This window comes from Salmo salar, chromosome ssa12, assembly GCF_905237065.1.
Source record: "Salmo salar chromosome ssa12, Ssal_v3.1, whole genome shotgun sequence".
Classification (NCBI taxonomy): Eukaryota; Metazoa; Chordata; class Actinopteri; order Salmoniformes; family Salmonidae; genus Salmo; species Salmo salar.
The window spans coordinates 99103825-99124599 of NC_059453.1; the positions used below are offsets into that span (position 1 = coordinate 99103825).

The 20775-nt window shown below is 44.0% G+C and overlaps 1 protein-coding gene across 1 annotated transcript in view; it reads left to right on the plus strand.

Annotated features, from left to right (window-relative positions):
• The first annotated feature begins 13215 nt into the window (after nucleotides 1-13215).
• The window catches only part of LOC106566244 (inositol-pentakisphosphate 2-kinase), a 29925-nt gene continuing 22365 nt past the window's right edge, over nucleotides 13216-20775 (plus strand). Inside the window, exons 1-5 of the mRNA XM_014134136.2 lie at nucleotides 13216-13474; nucleotides 13911-13970; nucleotides 14673-14768; nucleotides 16907-16973; nucleotides 17519-17646. Of these exons, the coding sequence (XP_013989611.2) occupies nucleotides 13394-13474; nucleotides 13911-13970; nucleotides 14673-14768; nucleotides 16907-16973; nucleotides 17519-17646 (432 nt within the window). The 5' untranslated portion in view covers nucleotides 13216-13393. The remainder of the gene's footprint in view (nucleotides 13475-13910; nucleotides 13971-14672; nucleotides 14769-16906; nucleotides 16974-17518; nucleotides 17647-20775) is intronic.

Here is a 20775-nt window from a genome sequence, read left to right on the forward strand (position 1 = left end):
ACATGGAGGTAGGGGTAAAGTGACTGTGCATAGATCATAAACAGCGAGGAGCAGTGGGGGGGCGTGGTAAATAGTCCGGGTGGCCATTTGATTAATTGTTCAGCAGTCTTATGGCTTGGGGGGTAGAAGCTTTTTAGGAGCCTCTTGGACCTAGACTTGGCGCTCCGGTACCGCTTGCCGTGCGGTAGCAGAGAGAACAGTCTGACTAGGGTGGCTGGAGTCTTCGACGATTTTAGGGAACGGTTCCCTATTTTGGGCTTTCCTCTGACACCGCCTGGTATAGAGGTCCTGGATGTCAGGAAGCTTGGCCCTAGTGACGTACTGGGTCGTACGCACTACCCTCTGTAGCGCCTTACGGTCAGATGCCGAACAGTTGCCAATCCAGGCGGTGATGCAACCGGTCAGGATGCTCTCGATGGTGCAGCTGTAGAACTTTTTGAGGATCTGGGAACCATGCCAAATCTTTTCAGTGTCCTGAGGGGGAACGCTGTTGTCGCGCCCTCTTCACAACTGTCTTGGTGTGTTTGGACCATGATAGTTTGTTGGTGTTGTGGAAACCAACTCTCAACCTGCTCCACTACAGCCCCGTCGATGTGAATGGGGGCGTGTTCGGCCCTCCTTTTCCTGTAGTCCACGATCATCTCCTTTGTCTTGCTCATGTGGAGGGAGAGGTTGTTGTCCTGGCACCACACTGCCAGGTCTCTGACATCCTCCCTATAGGCTGTCTCATCGTTGTCGGTAATCATGCCTACCACTGTTGTCATCAGCAAACTTAATGATGGTGTTGGAGTTGCGCTTGGCCACGCAGTCGTGGGTGAACAGGGAATACAGAAGAGGACTAACCACGCACCCCTGAGGGGCCCCTGTGTTGAGGATCAGTGTGGCAGATGTGTTGTTACCTACCCTCACCACCTGGAGTCGGCCCATCAGAAGCTCCAGGATCCAGTTGCAGAGGGAGGTGTTTAGTCCCAGGGTCCTTAGCTTAGTGATGACTTTTGTGGGCACTGTGGTGTTGAACGCTGAGCTGTAGTCAATGAACAGCATTCTCACATTGGTGTTCCTTTTGTCCAGGTGGGAAAAGGCAGCGTGGAGTGCGATTTGAGATTGCGTCATCTGTGGATCTGCGAATTGGAGTGGGTCTAGGGTTTCCTGGATGATGGTGTTGACGTGAGCCATGACCAGCCTTTCAAAGCACTTCATGGCTACAGACGTGAGTGCCGCGGGTCAGTAGTAATTTAGGCAGGTTACCTTAGTGTTCTTGGTCACAGAGACTATGGTGGTCTGCTTGAAACGTGTAGGTATTACAGACTAGGTCAGGGAGAGATTGAAGACACTTGGCAGTTGGTTCGTGCATGCTCTGAGTACACGTCCTGGTAATCCGTCTGTGAATGTTGACCTGTTTTAAAGGTCTTGCTCACATCGGCTACGAAGAGCGTGATCACACAGTCTTCCGGAACAGCTGGTGCTCTCATGCATGCTTCAGTGTTGCTTTAGTCTTCAGTGATTTCACGTTGGCCAATAGAATGGAGGGTAGAGGCGGGTTACTCACTCGCCGATCAATTCTCACAAGGCACCCTTAATTCCGCCCCCTGTATTTCCATATTTTCTTCACACAAATGACAGGGATTTGGGCCTGGTCTCGGAGGAAGCAGTATATCCTTCGTCGGACTCATAAAAATAAAAAAATCTTCGTTCAGTTCGAAGTGAGTAATCCCAGTTCTGATGTCCAGAAGCTCTTTTCGGTCATAAGAGACGGTAGCAGCAACATTATGTACAAAACAAGTTACAAACAATGCAAATAAACACACAAAATAGTACAGTTGGTTTGGAGCCTGTAAAACGGCAGCCATTATTTTATTCAGAGCTTGAACCACCCGGTTTGTAATAACCCTTTACACTCGTGGGAATTGGCCTATATGGGCTAAATTGATATGTTTCTTACAGAAGAAATTTGAAAAACATGCATAACCTTTTGTAGTAATTGAAAGGATTAGATTAGACCAAAAGTGAGGATAACAGTAGCAGAAGTGTATTAACGAAATCTGAAAATACTCTTGATACAATCGGAAACATGATAAGAATATTCCTGGAAAATGCAGTGCATTCGGAAAGTATATTTCTGTGCAACTTCCGGCGCACGTTTTCAGAACACTGAGGCTGTACTCGCTTTAAGTTACAGTTTTACTGTGAACACTGAGGCTGTACCCGCTTTAAGTTAGTTTTACTGTGAACACTGAGGCTGTACCCGCTTTAAGTTAGTTTTACTGTGAACACTGAGACTGTACCCGCTTTAAGTTACAGTTTTACTGTGAACACTGAGACTGTACCCGCTTTAAGTTACAGTTTCACTGTGAACACTGAGGCTGTACCCGCTTTAAGTTACAGTTTTAACAGTGGCCAAGTAGGCTACTGTGTCTATTTGATCATAATGTCGGACTACCAGAGTTGTCTACCATCAAAAACAATGGAGAAAATGCATCTCATACATATTTTAACATGGAAATAGCTGTTCTATCATTCAGCCTACAGTAGCAGCCAATGTGTGGTGTTCAATGTATTTTTTTATTTCACCTTTATTTAACCAGGTAGGCCAGATAAGAACAAGTTCTCATTTACAACTGTGACCTGGCCAAGATAAAGCATAGCAGTTCGACAACATACAACAACAACAACACAGAGCTACACATAAACAAACATACAGTCAATAACACAATAGAAAAAAATCTATATACAGTGTGTGCAAATGAAGTAAGATTAGGGAGGTAAGGCAATAAATAGGCCGCAGTGGTGAAATAATTACAATTTAGCAATTAAACACTGGAGTGATAGATGTGCAGAAGATGAATGTGCAAGTAAGCCTACATTCCATGAGACTTTTGGAGCAAAAGAAACATGCAGGCTTGGCATTAACCTGTTTATCCACTTGTCCATCAGACAAGGAGGGGACCACTTTACAAAATAAAAATACATTATTATTCCCATACCATTATTATCAGAGGAAACTCCAGAAAGTTGAGTGAAGTTGAATCTCGTGCTTCTCTGCACGCGCTAAAATGTCTTCTGGATGGCAGTCATGCAGCTTAGAGGGTTCTGAGTGTTGGATGTTCTGAACTAAGATGTTCAACTCCATCATATTGTTGCTGATGTATTAGAGATGTTCAGCTCCATCAGGCCGTCCATTGTAAATAAGAATTTGTTCTTAACTGACTTGGCTCGTTTAATAATAAAAACTGTAATAATCCTCAGTGTGGGTCGTTAGGTTCAACCTAAGACATATTGTTTCTGTATTATATGGAAGTTCATGTATCCAGATAAGTATTGAATAATCTTGAAAGACAAAGCTGTTCTTCCCTATTAACACGTATGCCATTTATTTTGTGAGTATGCAATGTCACCATCGAATTGTAATACCAGCTTTTTATTTTGTAAGTATGCAATGTCACCATCGAATTGTAACACCAGCACACCGTTCTTACAGCTATGTCAAGTAAATCTCATCTATTGTGTTATTGTTGCAGATAGGCTCTAGAAGAAAACGAAAGTTATAAATCCTATCTTTGTTATTGTGGTCTGCTTCTACTGAACAAAATATAAACGCAACACCTGCGCCTCTCAAATGTTGTAACAGTCCGTATCGACGTGATTTGGTTAACGGTGGGTGAGCAGGACGTCTTGTGTAAACACAAGCTCACTTCCTTGACACCTTCCTTCTCGACACCTCTGTGCTGCTTGGCGAACCGCAAGAAGTATGAGTATCCTGACTTCTGCAGAGGCGCCATATCACCGTAAATACTGCACGGCCCAATGCAGACGTCAGATTTACCATGTAGTGCCTTTTAGAACAGACATAGCTCTGAACCTTGGCGACTGGAGCGGCGTAAATGGAATGGCATTAAATCATGTGTTTTACCACGAGCCCCGTCCTTCCCCAATTAGTGTGCCACCAACCTCCTGTGGTTGGAAGTATACAGATTACAGAATATACGACTATTTTTGTTGGTTATCTATACTCATTTGATTTAGCTTTTTAAACGTGTCATAAAATACCCTGCTATAAGACCGTAGATTGCTAAGACGTGACTTGTTTATGAAGGTGGTTTTTTTTTTTTTTACATCTGACCTGTTCACCGGACGTGCTACCTGTCCCAGACCTGCTGTTTTCAACTCTCTAGAGACAGAAAGGAGCGGTAGAGATACTCTCAATGATCGGCTATGAAAAATCCAACTGACACTTACTCTTGTGTTACTGACTTGTTGCACTCTCGACAACTACTGTGATTATTATTATTTGACCCTGCTGGTCATTTATGAACATTTGAACATCTTGGCCATGTTCTGTTATAATCTCCACCCGGCACAGCCAGAAGAGGACTGGCCACCCCTCATAGCCTGGTTCCTCTCTAGGTTTCTTCCTAGGTTTTGGCCTTTCTAGGGAGTTTTTCCTAGCCACCCCTCATAGCCTGGTTCCTATCTAGGTTTCTTCCTTGGTTCTGGCCTTTCTAGGGAGTTTTTCCCAGCCACCGTGCTTCTACACCTGCATTGCTTACTGTTTGGGGTTTTAGGCTGGGTTTCTGTACAGCACTGTGAGATATCAGCTGATGTAAGAAGGGCTTTATAAATACATTTGATTTGATCTAATTGTTTTGGTCTGATATCTGCCTGAGGGAGGACGGTGGATTCACTTTAGCCTGTAATGTCTCTTCCCCTCATACTCGGAGATAAAATATGTTCACTCAAATATTTCACTGTCAATTTATGTTATTAACCTACTAATTTAAGCATAAAATGATGGCCATAAATGACATCAAGGACTTGCTTTCTCCATAGCAATGTTCAGGCGACAAACTTGGAAGACAGTCGAGTCTTAACACATCACTGCACTCTGTACTCCTCTGCAAACTGGTCATCTCTGTATACCCGTCGCAAGACCCACTGGTTGATGCATATTTATAAAACTCTCTTAGGCCTCACTCCCCCCTATCTGAGATATCTACTGAAGCCCTCATCCTCCACATACAACACCCGTTCACTTCCCCCTATCTGAGATATCTACTGAAGCCCTCATCCTCCACATACAACACCCGTTCACTTCCCCCTATCTGAGATATCTACTGAAGCCCTCATCCTCCACATACAACACCCTGTTCACTTCCCCCCTATCTGAGATATCTACTGAAGCCCTCATCCTCCACATACAACACCTGTTCACTTCCCCCTATCTGAGATATCTACTGCAGCCCTCATCCTCCACATACAACACCTGTTCACTCCCCCCTATCTGAGATATCTACTGCAGCCCTCATCCTCCACATACAACACCCGTTCACTTCCCCCTATCTGAGATATCTACTGCAGCCCTCATCCTCCACATACAACACCCGTTCACTTCCCCCTATCTGAGATATCTACTGCAGCCCTCATCCTCCACATACAACACCCGTTCACTTCCCCCTATCTGAGATATCTACTGCAGCCCTCATCCTCCACATACAACACCCGTTCACTTCCCCCCTATCTGAGATATCTACTGCAGCCCTCATCCTCCACATACAACACCCGTTCACTTCCCCCTATCTGAGATATCTACTGCAGCCCTCATCCTCCACATACAACACCCGTTCACTTCCCCCTATCTGAGATATCTACTGCAGCCCTCAGCCTCCACATACAACACCTGTTCACTTCCCCCCTATCTGAGATATCTACCTTCTTGCCCTTTGTGCTGTTGTCTGTGCCCAATAATGTTTGTACCATGCTGTGATGCTACCATGCTGTGTTGTCATGTGTTGCTGCCATGCTGTGTTGTTGTCTTAGGTCTCTCTTTATGTAGTGTTGTGGTGTCTCTCTTTATGTAGTGTTGTGGTGTCTCTATGTAGTGTTGTGGTGTCTCTCTTTATGTAGTGTTGTGGTGTCTCTCTTTATGTAGTGTTGTGGTGTCTCTCTTTATGTAGTGTTGTGGTGTCTCTCTTTATGTAGTGTTGTGGTGTCTCTCTTTATGTAGTGTTGTGGTGTCTCTCTTTATGTAGTGTTGTGGTGTCTCTCTTTATGTAGTGTTGTCTCTCTCTTTATGTAGTGTTGTGTTGTCTCTCTCTATGTAGTGTTGTAGTGTCTCTTTATGTAGTGTTGTGGTGTCTCTCTTTATGTAGTGTTGTGGTGTCTCTCTTTATGTAGTGTTGTGGTGTCTCTCTTTATGTAGTGTGGTGGTGTCTCTCTTTATGTAGTGTTGTGGTGTCTCTCTTTATGTAGTGTTGTGGTGTCTCTCTTTATGTAGCGTTGTGGTGTCTCTCTTTATGTAGTGTTGTGGTGTCTCTATGTAGTGTTGTGGTGTCTCTATGTAGTGTTGTAGTGTTGTGGTGTCTCTCTCTTTATGTAGTGTTGTGGTGTCTCTCTTTATGTAGTGGTCTCTCTTTATGTAGTGTTGTGGTGTCTCTTATGTAGTGTTGTGGTGTCTCTCTTTATGTAGTGTTGTGGTGTCTCTCTTTATGTAGTGTTGTCTCTCTTTATGTAGTGTTGTCTCTCTTTATGTAGTGTTGTCTCTCTTTATGTAGTGTTGTGGTCTCTCTCTTTATGTAGTGTTGTGGTGTCTCTCTTTATGTAGTGTTGTGGTCTCTCTCTTTATGTAGTGTTGTGTTGTCTCTTTATGTAGTGTTGTGGTGTCTCTCTTTATGTAGTGTTGTGGTGTCTCTCTTTATGTAGTGTTGTGGTGTCTCTCTTGTCGTGATGTGTGTTTTGTCTTGTATTTTATTTTAAATCCCAGCCCCCATCCCCCCCAGCACACCTTTTGGTAGGACTTCATCGTAAATAAGAATTTGTTCTCAACTGACTTGCCAAGTTAAATTAAAGTAAATATAAATTCAGTACCACATTACGACAGTAGAGGCCACTCAAATGACAAATGACAACAAAAACATGTTTTTGGAGAAATTGCAGTAGCATTAGATTAGTTGATTAGGCTGTCCCACGAATTAGCAATGTATTTATTTGCAGTGCTGCCATTTACTTTCCAGCCCAGGATTGCGCCAGAAGAGGCTACTGTTGGCTTTGGGTAATGTTTTACACGGTGGGTAAAGTTAGAAACTAGCTTGTGTACAATATCATGTGATACACGGAACGGCAGATATATTGCGCAATACATTTGATTCTCAAAATAACATCTTTGAACAATGTAAAAGTAACTCGTTTAGATTTGAAACCGTTGTTAATAATTTGGTTAAAACCTAGTTTTTATTCTCGTCTTTTTGTTTAGCTATACAAACAAGCTAAAACTGCACCCCTCAACCAGCCATATCGACCAGCTGACAGCTAATTAATCAAAACATTGGTAGGCTAGAGGAATTTATTGACTTAATATCTCAATCAAATTCACTACGGTTTATTGCCTTTTAATATCTCAGTCAAATTCACTACGGTTTATTGCCTTTTAATATCTCAATCAAATTCACTACGGTTCGGGTAATCAATGAACGAGCTGTTCTACAGCAACAGACCAAACACTGTAGAGTTTGTCTCCACACCAGGCGCCATCAGGACACGCAGGACCAAATATCAGAACTGAACGTGAAATATTCATGGACATTTATCTTGCTGTTGTTAGTTACATTTTTCCTGGGAGATTATTATTGGCTTGTTATTTTACAAGAAATGTATATGGTCCTTTTTATTTTTTTTTTTATTTTTTTACTGTATCTTCATATCATTTTTGTCCCAGAGTCATGCAAAATTGACTACAAACACTAGATAAACTGGGCCTCGAGCAATCCCGTTCTGAACCAATGCATTCTAACATTGTAATAAACTAATTTCATATGTGCTATTGCAAAAAAAAGAATGATTTGGTTGTGTTTATGAAGGTATCTGGGAACATTAGAATACGAAAGGGGAAAAAACTTCAACACAAAACACTGTAATTTAAATAAATGCATTATTATTGTAAGGCAGGTATTAAGAAACAACAAAAAAACTATTGTATTTAAAAAGAACGGAATATGGATTTAAAAAATAAATTGTAGCTGAGTGCCCACTCCGCTAACTACGTGTCTCATGTCGCTCCTCCGTCCTTAGTCGTCTTTGCAGCTATTTACATGTTTTAGACAACTTACGGACATGTTCATACAAACTTCGTTGTCAGTATTGCAAACATAAATAAGCACGACACAAACAGGCAGTCTTAGCGATGCTATGTTCTCCTTAGCTGCTGAGTCACATGCAGCAACTTACTCTCGCCACTATTTCAGCATACGGTATATTTGTATTTATTATGGATCCTCGTTATCTACACTTCCTGGAGACCAGCAAAATGAAGGTAGTTGTATGTATTTTACAAACATTACAATACATAACAAATTTCACAGATAATCAAATCAAATGTATTTATAAAGCCCTTCTTACATCAGCTGATATCACAAAGTGCTGTACAGAAACCCAGCCTAAAACCCCAAACAGCAAGCAATGCAGGTGTAGAAGCACGGGGGCTAGGGAAAACTCCCTAGAAAGGCCAAAACCTAGGAAGAAACCTAGAGAGGAACCAGGCTATGAGGGGTGGCTAGGAAAAACTCCCTAGAAAGGCCAAAACCTAGGAAGAAACCTAGAGAGGAACCAGGCTATGAGGGGTGGCTAGGAAAAACTCCCTAGAAAGGCCAAAACCTAGGAAGAAACCTAGAGATAAATTGACTGAGAACACAGTCTCATTTACAGCAGCAACCTGGACCATAGTTACAGGGGAATTGAAAGCTACCATGAGGACTATATGTGTTTTAGTAATGTCACGTGTATACTACAGTCATGTTATCATGGAATGCCCCACAATGCAACCATAGTACAAACACACGGTGCAGTACACATGAAGACCACTAGGTGGGGATGTTGTCCCACTAACAGGTAAAATATCCCCTGTAACAAGGACCAGATATTGAGCCAGAACACCAGGGTTAACACCCCTACTCTTACAATAAGTGCCATAGAATCTTTAGTGATTTATCTGAAGACAGCACCCTACACAGAGCAATGTGCCTGGGAATGTATTTATTAGACCAGAGGTGAGAGTGCCTCCTACATGACCCCCCCCAACACAACTTCCAACAGCATCTGGTCTCCCATCCAGGGTCTGACCAGGACCAACCCAGCTTAGCTTCAGAGGCAAACCTGTAGTGTGATGCAGGGTGGTATGTTGCTGGCCGCGGGACAGAGGAGCAGGCGAGGAAGAGAGAGGATCGGGGCAGACAGTCAGAACCGTGCGTATTGGCTATATCTCGGTCATATGTATCGAGCAATGTCTTGACGAGCAATGCCTCGTAAATTCACCAAAAGTTTAATAAAGTATTTATTAGGCGATCAGTGAATATGGCTAAGCTATTCTTCATTGTGCCAGTGAATTGAAGTTGAATATTGACAATTGCATCAGTATAATTTGGCCTAAATGTGCAATAAAAAGTATTGCCTATAACGTATTGTAACGACCCTGGGTTTATAAGCGCGGAAATCGACTCTGCCGCTTGAGCATGCTTTTGCGGCACAGTCGATAGCGCGCCGGACTTCGGGCTTTGAAGGTCGAGGGTTCGAGACCTGCTCCCTGCCTGCTGTTTCATTACACTGGTGTCAATGAAACCCTGGGCTGGCTGTTGATGTCCTTTGTCAGGGCTCTCCAACCCTGTTCCTGGAGAGCTACCTTCCTGTCGGTTTTTGCACCAACCCCAGTTGTAATTAACCTGATTCATTTTATCAACGAGTTAGGCTAATTATTGAATCGGATGCTCTAGATTAGGGTTGGAGTGAAAACCTACAGGATGGTAGCTCTCCAGGAACAGGGTTGGAGAGGCCTGTCCTAGGCAATAGATCGCAAAGCACAATCCCTGCTAAATTTATTGGAAATGGCAAGTTCCCTTTCTCATCCCATAAACACAGTCAAGTGCAAATACGGTTCAGCAGCTCAAATCAGCAGGATGTGGCGTATTGTTATTAGGAAGGACGTCTACCATGGACGGATCGCTAAAATAATGATTACGACACTTCATAAATTTAAATATTGTGGGGGCACCATCTGGCAGCCAAGCACGAGTTATCAGTGCAGCGTCCAGACGTGACGTTAAATATCTTCACGCCTACATGGAAAAACCTCCAAGCTTCCGTCATAAGTGTCAATTCATTTTGAAAATATTAAGAATTACAGGGGGCGGTTTGGAGAGAATAACTAATCCTGTGTGAATAGTCTTCTGGAATAACGCACGTGCTTCGATAATAATTACAAAACCAACGTCTCTAGTAATACCCGTCCGGATAGAGCAATAACATGGCAAAGAAGAGGCTCATCAGCACAGAAGTATCGCTGAAATATTGTACAATGAACAAAAAATATAAACGCAACATGCAACAATTTCAATAGTATCTAATCTATGGATTTCACATGAATGGGAATACAGATATGCATCTGTTTGTCACGGATACCTTAAAAAAAAAAAGGGGTAGGGGCATGGATCAGACAGTCAGTATCTGGTGTGACCACCATTTGCCTCATGCAGCACGACACATCTCCTTCGCATAGAGTTGATCAGGCTGATGATTGTGGTCTGTAGAATGTTGTCCCACTCGTCTTCAATAGATGTGTGAAGTTGCTGGATATTGGCGGGAACTGGAACACGCTGTCGTACACGTCGATCCAGAGCATCCCAAACTTGCTCAATGGGTGACACGTCTGGTGAGTATGCAGGCCATGGGAGAACTGGGACATTTTCAGCTTCCAGGAATTGTGTCCAGATCCTTGTGACATGGGGCTGTGCATTATCATGCTGAAACATGAGGTGATGGCGGCAGATGAATGGCACAACAACGGGCCTCAGGATCTCATCATGGTATCTCTGTGCATATGCTGATTCAATTTTGCTTTACCTCACTAAACTAGACATTAGTTGAGATCCTGAAAGAATATGGGACTGGCCTGAACAAAAGGAGATGAAATAACAGTACTTACAGTTGACCGTGGCAGCTCTAGCAGGGCAGAAATTTGACAAACTCACCTGTTCGAAACGTCGTATGACGGTGCCACGTTGAAAGTCACTGAGCTCTACAGTAAGGCCATTTTACTGCCAATGTTTATGTATTGAAATTGCATGGCTGTGTGCTCGATTTTATACACCTGTCAGCGACAGGTGTGGCTGAAGTAGCCGAATTACCACTAATTAAAAAGGGTGTCCACATACTTTTGTGTATATATAGTGTCGTTTGTTCACAAAATAATCCAGAATGTTGCAGTAAATAGTCCCACACTCAGGCAGAATGTTCTACTGAATGTTCTGTTCTCAGCCAGGCCCATCTTTTCAAAGGAAACACCATTTAATTATATCTCTATTTGAGCAAAATATGTAGTGTTGTTGTGATTACAAGAAAATCCTAATAATTCAGGTAAAGAACCCCACAGTCAGGCAGACATATCTGAATGTTCTATCATAAAGTGAGCACAATTAGTTTCCCTGGCTGATATGGCTTCTACTTATAAATACTACGAGTAAATGAATAGATGACATTCACTGTTATAAAGTAATGTTAGGATATATGAGTTATGCTGTTTAGAGCTTTTGTGCCGAATCCACTGCGGTGTTCTAGGTGCCAAGCGTATGGTCATGTCACAGCAGTGTGTAGGAGGGAGATTCCAAGACATGGAAAGTGTGCAGGAGGACATGGGACAGAGGAATGTGTGTCAACTGTAGGGGTGCCCAATGTCAAATCAAATCAAATGTTATTGGTCACATGGTTAGCAGATGTTAATGCGAGTGTAGCGAAATGCTTGTGCTTCTAGTTCCGACAGTGCAGAAATATCTAACAAGTGATCTAACAATTTCACAACAACTACCTTATACACACAAATGTAAAGGAATGAATAAGAATATGTACATATAAATATATGGATGAGCGATGGCTGAACGGCATAGGCAAGATGCAGTAGATGGTATAGAGTACAGTATATACATATGAGATGAGTAATGTAGGGTATGTAAACATTATATAAAGTGGCATTGTTTAAAGTGGCTAGTGATACATTTATTACATCCAATTATTAATTATTAAAGTGGCTAGAGATTTGAGTCTGTATGTTGGCAGCAGCCACTCAATGTTAGTGATGGCTGTTTAACAGTCTGATGGCCTTGAGATAGAAGCTGTTTTTCAGTCTCTCGGTTCCTGCTTTGATGCACCTGTACTGACCTCACCTTCTGGATGATAGTGGGGTGAACAGGCAGTGGCTCAGGTGGTTGTTGTCCTTGATGATTTTTTTGCCCTTCCTTTGACATCGGGTGGTGTAGGTGTCCTGGAGGGCAGGTAGTTTGCCCCCGGTGATGCGTTGTGCAGACCTCATTTTACATTTTTACATTTTAGTCATTTAGCAGACGCTCTTATCCAGAGCGACTTACAGTAGTGAATGCATACATTTCATACAATTTCATACATTTTTTTTGCTGGCCCCCCGTGGGAATCGAACCCACAACCCTGGCGTTGCAAACACCATGCTCTACCAACTGAGCTACAGGGAAGAGCCTTGCCGTTGTTGACGGAGCAGTTGCCGTACCAGGCGGTGATACAGCCCGACAGGATGCTCTCGATTGTGCATCTAAAAAAAAAAAAAGGTGTGTGAGTGTTTTCGGTGACAAGCCAAATTTCTTCAGCTGTCTGTGTGGGTGGACCATTTTCAGTTTGTTGCTGAGGATCGGAGGTGTCCTGTGCGAGAGAGGCAGGTTGAGGTGGCCATGGTCAGAGTAGTACAGAAGGTGTTGTACTGTACGCTGAGGCATTGAAGAAAGTAGAGGAGGATGGATCAACGGTGAGGTATTCTGAGAGGATCCCTGTGAATATAATGATGTGGTGGTAGCTGCAGAGAAGCACTTGGGGGTGTGAGATTTGACTTCAGACGAGTTTACAGGGTGTGTTGACTGGTGTCCCGTCCTCTCTGGTCATTGGCCTGGGGTAGGATCAGATCTGGTTAAAGTAGTAGAATAAGGCGATGGGATTTAATGAGTGTAGGGTTAGTTGGAAGGGTAATTAAAAATAGATGTATATTTTTTATTGTATTCATGTAAAAATAATAAATCCGGTTCCCCTTTATCATTTTGTATCACTAAGTGTAATGTATCTATACTACACTTCATTTGGGGGCGGTAATGAACCGTCGTTAAACCTCGCGGAAGGAGAAGAAGAAGAAGACATCAGTGGGCGGGACTTCCTCCAGAAACCGGTAGTTGCAGCAAAACATTTTTTTTTTTTTTAATAATGAACTATCTGTGGTAGCACTGTCTTGGTGTCAGTAGCTGAACTTATTGTTACAACATCGGAACTTGTGGTGTGTTGGCCTTGGAAAGTTATTGGGAGTTTATACAGAGATATACATTTGCGTACATCGCATAGTTGTGTTATGGAACTGGATAAAATGGACGAGAACGACTGGAAATACCACGGAGAGGGCAACAAAAGCCTAGTGGTTTCTCATGTTCAGGTGAGCTAGTTAGCTACAGTAGCATATGCAGCTAGCTAGCTAACATACATTAGTAAGCTTAGAGCTAATACCTAGCTGGCCAAGTTGTCTGTCGCCGTCCATGTCTAACAGTGGAAAGTTAAATATTGTTTGCTTTAGTTGCTACAAGATAGTTTCCCTAGAAGTCTTCTTATTCTTGTACTTTTCCACACCAGTTGCTAGGTGACAAGCTAGCCAATTAACGTTAGCTATGACGCTAACGTTAACTAAACTTAGCTGCATGTCTTTGATGCTTTGGAAGTCAAACGAGCTAGCTAGCTATCTAACCTTGCCGAGTTATCAAGTGGGTTTCAGCAAATACATTTTACTTCACCGTATTTATGTTTAAATACCTTTTTTTTTTAAAAATACATACAACTTTGTGAATCCTAACAACCTTCTCCTCTGTCCTATCCAGCACGCCAGAGTCCTTCGTCTACTGAAGTATTCTACAGAAGATGCCGAAAACTCACATAAGGTTAGAAAATCCGATCTAGCAAAAAAGTTGTCCCATTAATAAGTAGACTTGTTAGTTCATAAACATTCCAACCGTAACTTGCTTGGTAACAAATGTACTACCATATGTCTAGGACGGGTTTATTCTGGGAAACGTTTAGTGTCATATGGTTCATTAACAACTCGATTCAATTGGGCTCCCGAGTGGCGCAGTGGTCTAAGACACTGCATCTCAGTGATGCCTCTTGCACTGGTTCGAATCCAGGCTGTATCACATCTGGCTGTGATTTGGAGTCCAGTGTCGTCTGGGTTTGGCCGGGGAGTTAGGCCGTTAATGTAAATAAGAATTTGTTCTTAACTGACTTGCCTAGTTAATTAAAAGGTTGGATAAATAAATTCATAAACTCCTTGTGATAATATCTAAGGAATTTGATATACATTTTGATTTTGGAAATCAGCACTGGTGGGAGCCAGGCTAGGGTGAAGTTGCCCCTTAGTTTTGCATTTCATCCTCTAATGGGGAAGGGGAAGCTGATCTGTCTTGTGTTAAAAAGGCCCGATAAGGTCCAGCTTGGAGTTAAAGGCTTTCATTGACTGCTTGTATCAACCAAGCAAGCGAAGCCACAAACACAAGTATGCATCATCCATAACTATGAAAAATGAACACACTCAGGATTGTTACATAAACCTAATTTCTCTTTACGGTCTGTTTCTTCTCTTCCAGACAACAGAACAAGCTTTCCGCCACATACAGAACATAGTTGACTATTGTCAAAATGTCATGAAGCCACTGCTGGGGGAGAAATTCGTCCACAATGGAGTAAGATATTGTTGCAAACAGCATGGTGCCTTTTCCCCCATATGGTAGCGGTGTCATGTAGTGCCATTAGCGTGGTAGCGGTGTCATGTCATGTAATGCCATTAGCGTGGTACCGGTGTCGTGTAATGCCATTAGCGTGGTAGCGGTGTCATGTCATGCCATTAGCTTGGTAGCGGTGTCATGTCATGCCATTAGCATGGTAGCGGTGTCATGTAATGCCATTAGCTTGGTAGCGGTGTCATGTCATGCCATTAGCATGGTAGGGTGTCATGTCATGCCATTAGCTTGGTAGCGGTGTCATGTCATGCCATTAGCATGGTAGCGGTGTCATGTCATGCCATTAGCATGGTAGCGGTGTCGTGTCATGCCATTAGCATGGTAGCGATGTCATGCCATTAGCATGGTAGCGGTGTCATGTAATGCCATTAGCATGGTAGCGGTGTTATGTCATGCCATTAGCATGGTAGCGGTGTCATGTCATGCCATTAGCATGGTAGCGGTGTCATGTCATGCCATTAGCATGGTAGCGGTGTCATGTCATGCCATTAGCATGGTAGCGGTGTCATGTCATGCCATTAGCATGGTAGCGGTGTCATGTCATGCCATTAGCATGGTAGCGGTGTCATGTCATGCCATTAGCATGGTAGCGGTGTCATGCCATTAGCATGGTAGCGGTGTGCCTTGCCATTAGCTTGGTAGCGGTGTGCCTTGCCATTAGCTTGGTAGCGGTGTGCCTTGCCATTAGCTTGGTAGCGGTGTGCCTTGCCATTAGCTTGGTAGCGGTGTGCCTTGCCATTAGCTTGGTAGCGGTGTGCCTTGCCATTAGCTTGGTAGCGGTGTGCCTTGCCATTAGCTTGGTAGCGGTGTGCCTCGCCATTAGCTTGGTAGCGGTGTGCCTCGCCATTAGCTTGGTAGCGGTGTCGTGCCACGCCATTAGCGTGGTAGCGGTGTCGTGTCACGCCATTAGCGTGGTAGCGGTGTCGTGTCACGCCATTAGCGTGGTAGCGGTGTCGTGTCACGCCATTAGCGTGGTAGCGGTGTCGTGTCACGCCATTAGCGTGGTAGCGGTGTCGTGTCACGCCATTAGCGTGGTAGCGGTGTCGTGTCATGCCATTAGCGTGGTAGCGGTGTCATGTCATGCCATTAGCGTGGTAGCGGTGTCATGTCACGCCATTAGCTTGGTAGCGGTGTGCCACGCCATTAGCTTGGTAGCGGTGTGCCACGCCATTAGCTTGGTAGCGGTGTGCCACGCCATTAGCTTGGTAGCGGTGTGCCACGCCATTAGCTTGGTAGCGGTGTGCCACGCCATTAGCTTGGTAGCGGTGTGCCACGCCATTAGCTTGGTAGCGGTGTGCCACGCCATTAGCTTGGTAGCGGTGTGCCACGCCATTAGCTTGGTAGCGGTGTGCCACGCCATTAGCTTGGTAGCGGTGTGCCACGCCATTAGCTTGGTAGCGGTGTCGTGCCACGCCATTAGCTTGGTAGCGGTGTCGTGCCACGCCATTAGCGTGGTAGCGGTGTCGTGCCACGCCATTAGCGTGGTAGCGGTGTCGTGTAACGCCACGCCATTAGCTTGGTAGCGGTGTCGTGTAGCGGTGTCGTGTAGCGTAGCGGTGTCGTTAGCGTGGTAGCGGCGTCACGCCGTTAGCGTGGCAGCGGCGTCACGCCGTTAGCGTGGCAGCGGCGTCACGCCGTTAGCGTGGCAGCGGCCTCACGCCGTTAGCGTGGCAGCGGCCTCACGCCGTTAGCGTGGCAGCGGCCTCACGCCGTTAGCGTGGCAGCGGCCTCACGCCGTTAGCGTGGCAGGGGCCTCACGCCGTTAGCGTGGTAGGGGTCTCACGCCGTTAGCGTGGCAGCGGCGTCACGCCGTTAGCGTGGCAGCGGCGTCACGCCGTTAGCGTGGCAGCGGCCTCACGCCGTTAGCGTGGCAGCGGCCTCACGCCGTTAGCGTGGCAGCGGCCTCACGCCGTTAGCGTGGCAGCTGTTTGTTGAAATGGAAGTACTTTATTAGTTCCATATGGCAGTCAAATAGTTCAAACTTCAGAGATTATAGTCAGTTCTTATGTTCCCTGATATAGATTTTAATGGTGTAGATTAATGATGTAGATTAATTCATCAGTTAATCCATGTTGTTGCAGGAGGCTGTGAAGCTCCCATTAGACTTTGTCCGCCAGCTGTCATTGAAGGTCCAGCAGGAAAGGCCAGGTTCGTGTTGTCTTTACTTTATTATCAGGGTTTGACATATTTCAGGTTTTATCATGAGATATGTCATTTCCTCATTGTGTTATGGAATTATATCTGCGTCCCAAATAGCACCCTATTCCCTTCATAGTACACTGCTTTTTGATTGAATGAGCCAGAGGAAATGCTTCCTTTGCGACTGTAGAATGTTATTTGTTAGTTGATGACTATGTGTATGTCTGTAGTGTAGAGGTTTCAGCTCTATATTCTACAGTCGCAAAGGAGGCAGTCCTTTCCTCTGTCTCATTCAATCAAAAGCAGTGTACTATGAAGATAATAGGGTGCTATTTGGGACGCAGGCATATTCCACAACACCATGAGGAAATTAGATTCTCCATTGAGAGTTGTTTTGTTTTTGTCCACAGCCAGGCTAAATAGGAGTCTGGGAAACCCGCCCCTAATGTCTTTGACTGTAAATTCCTGTATGTGTTTATAGAAAGTTGTCACCAAAGCCTGTGTGTTATGAATGTGTTATAACAACGCTGTCTGTGTGTTCTATGTCATGGCAGAGTCTCGCTGTGACAAAGTGATGGATACGTTGAGTGGATGTGCCTTGTGTCTGCCTAACCTCACCCAGCTCTCCTCCTGCTGCTGCTGCAGTAGAGAACACAGACCTCCTCTCTGTATAGAGATTAAGGTACAGTCTCAGCCCTCTCCTCTCTGTATAGAGATTAAGGTACAGTCTCAGCCCTCTCCTCTCTGTATAGAGATTAAGGTACAGTCTCAGCCCTCTCCTCTCTGTATAGAGATTAAGGTACAGTCTCAGCCCTCTCCTCTCTGTATAGAGAATAAGGTACCCTATCAGTCCTCTCTGTGTAGTGTTAGGTACACTCCTCTCCTTCAAGACTCTTGGAAAAGCATTCCAGGTGAAGCTGGTTGAGAGAATGCCCAGAGTGTGCAAAGCTGTCATAAAGGCAAAGGGTGGCTATTTGATTTGTTTAACACTTATATAGTTCTCATGTCTTCAATATTATTCTACAATTTAGAAAATAGTACAAATAAATAAAAACCCTGGAATGAGTAGGTGTTAGCTTTTGACTGGTACTGTGTATGTCTATCAACTCACGGGGCTTTATTGGCACGGGAAACGTATGTTAACGTTGCCAAAACGTGTGAAGTTGATGAGTGAAATAAACAGTAAACCGTACACTCACAGAAGTTCCAAAAGAATTAAGACAATTGAAATGTCATATTATGTGTATATACAGTGTTGTAACTATCTCTATCAAACACACACACACAGCCTTCGCAAAGTATTCCCCCCCCCCACCACCCCCCAAGAACACAGTGGCCTCCATCTTTCTTAGATGGAAGAAGTTTGGAACCACCAAGACTCTTCCTAGAGCTGGCCGCCCGGCCAAACTGAGCTATCGGGGGAGAAGGGCCTTGGTCAGGGAGGTGACCAAGAACCTGATGGTCACTCTGACAGAGCTCCAGAGTTGCTCAGTGGAGATGGGAGAACCTTCCAGAAGGACAACCATCTCTGCAGCACTTCACCAATTTCTTATTTTTAATTTTTTTATTTAACCTTTATTTAACTAGGCAAGTCAATAATTCCATTTAATAAGCAATTCGGCCTTTTTGCTAGAGTGGCCAGACACAGTATTTCTACCCTTTACCTCTTGTTTCTCAGGGGGTGGTCAGCTTTAATATTGAGGCTAGATTGTTGCTTCCGTCAATGTAATTGTCTGCATCATTTCCAATCCCCCATATAGTTTTTTGTGTGTGTGTATATACCTTCATTATTCCCTGCAAACCCTACCACCCTTCCCCCAATTGGAGTAAACTAATAAACAATAACACTTAGGCTTCTACCTTCAGTATATACATCTTATACACATTTTACAGACACAATCTGTTTTACAACAGTTATATTTTGTTTGTTTTTAATCCTTCCTCTATTTCTGATGTCCATCCAGTTTGATTTCTATTTGTAACTGTGCTATTTCACAATTTCTGAACCTATATACAGACCCCGTATGTTTTACATTGGTTTTATTAGTCCCACTCTTAAGCTCCATTCAACCCCTCCATCTCTCAACACCATCCAATTTGGGTTTCTATTGGCCATATATTTTTCAACTGTGCTGTGATGTTTCACAAAAGTACTGAACCTTTCTATTCTCATAGTTTCTACAGATAGTAAATAAATAAAAAAATTGCTAAAATAATTACATTATTAATGCTACGAGTGGGTGCTGCTGTGGTGACCAGTGAGCTGAGATAAGGTGGGGCTTTACCTAGCAGGGTCTTGAAGATGACCTGGAGCCAGTGGGTTTGGCGACGAGTATGAAGCGAGGGCCAACCAACGAGAGCGTACAGGTCGCAGTGGTGGGTAGTATATGGGGCTTTGGTGACAAAACGGATGGCACTGTGATAGACTGCATCCAATTTGTTGAGTAGAGTGTTGGAGGCTATTTTATAGATGACATCACCGAAGTCGAGGATCGGTAGGATGGTCAGTTTTACGAGGGTGTGTTTGGCAGCATGAGTGAAGGATGCTTTGTTGCGAAATAGGAAGCCGATTCTAGGCTTAATTTTGGATTGGAGATGTTTAATATGAGTCTGGAAGGAGAGTTTACAGTCTAACCAGACACCTAGGTATTTGTAGTTGTCCACGTATTCTAAGTCAGAGCCGTCCAGAGTAGTGATGCTGGACCGGCGAGCAGGTGCGGGCAGCGATCGGAATAGCATGCATTTAGTTTTAATTGCTTTACTATGGCTTTTCAAATCATCCAGTATTGCTATCTGCAGCGTTAGTTCTAGGCACATTTTGCAACTCCTCAGCCATTCCTGGAGCTGTGACCAAAAACGAGCTACATATGGACAATACCAAAACAAATGATCTAATGACTCTGCCGCCTCACAGCAGAATCTGCAGAGCTGGGAAGATTGTATCCCCCTTATTTATATAGTCATGGCCAACATTTTTGAGAATGATAAAAATATTCATTTCCACAAAGTTTGCTGCCTCAGTGTCTTTAGATATTTTCGTCAGATGTTACTATGGAATACTGAAGTATAATTACAAGCATTTCATAAGTGTCAAAGGCTTTTATTGACAATTACATGAAGTTGATGCAAAGAGTCAATATTTTCAGTGTTGATCCTTCTTTTTCAAGACCTCTGCAATCCGCCCTGGCATGCTGTCAATTAACTTCTGGGCCACATCCTGACTGATGGCAGCCCATTCTTGCATAATCAATGCTTGGAGTTTGTCAGAAAAAGACTTTACCCCAGTCCTCAGCAGTCCAATCCCTGTACCTTTTGCAGAATATCAGTCTGTCCCTGATGTTTTTCCTGGAGAGAAGTGGCTTCTTTGCTGCCCTTCTTGACACCAGGCCATCCTCCAAAAGACTTCGCCTCACTGTGCGCGCAGATGCACTCACAACTGCCTGCTGCCTTTCCTGAGCAAGCTCTGTACTGGTGGTACCCCGATCCTGCAGCTGAATCAACTTTAGGAGACGGTCCTGGTGCTTGCTGGACTTTCTTGGGCGCCCTGAAGCCTTCTTCACCACAATTGAACCGCTCTCCTTGAAGTTCTTGATGATCTGATAAATGGTTGATTTAGGTGCAATCTTACTGGCAGCAATATCCTTGCCTGTGAAGCCCTTTTTGTGCAAAGCAATGATGATGGCACGTGTTTCCTTGCAGGTAACCATAATTGACAGAGGAAGAACAATGATTCCAAGCACCACCCTCCTTTTGAAGCTTCCAGTCTGTTATTCGAACTCAATCAGCATGACAGAGTGATCTCCAGCCTTCT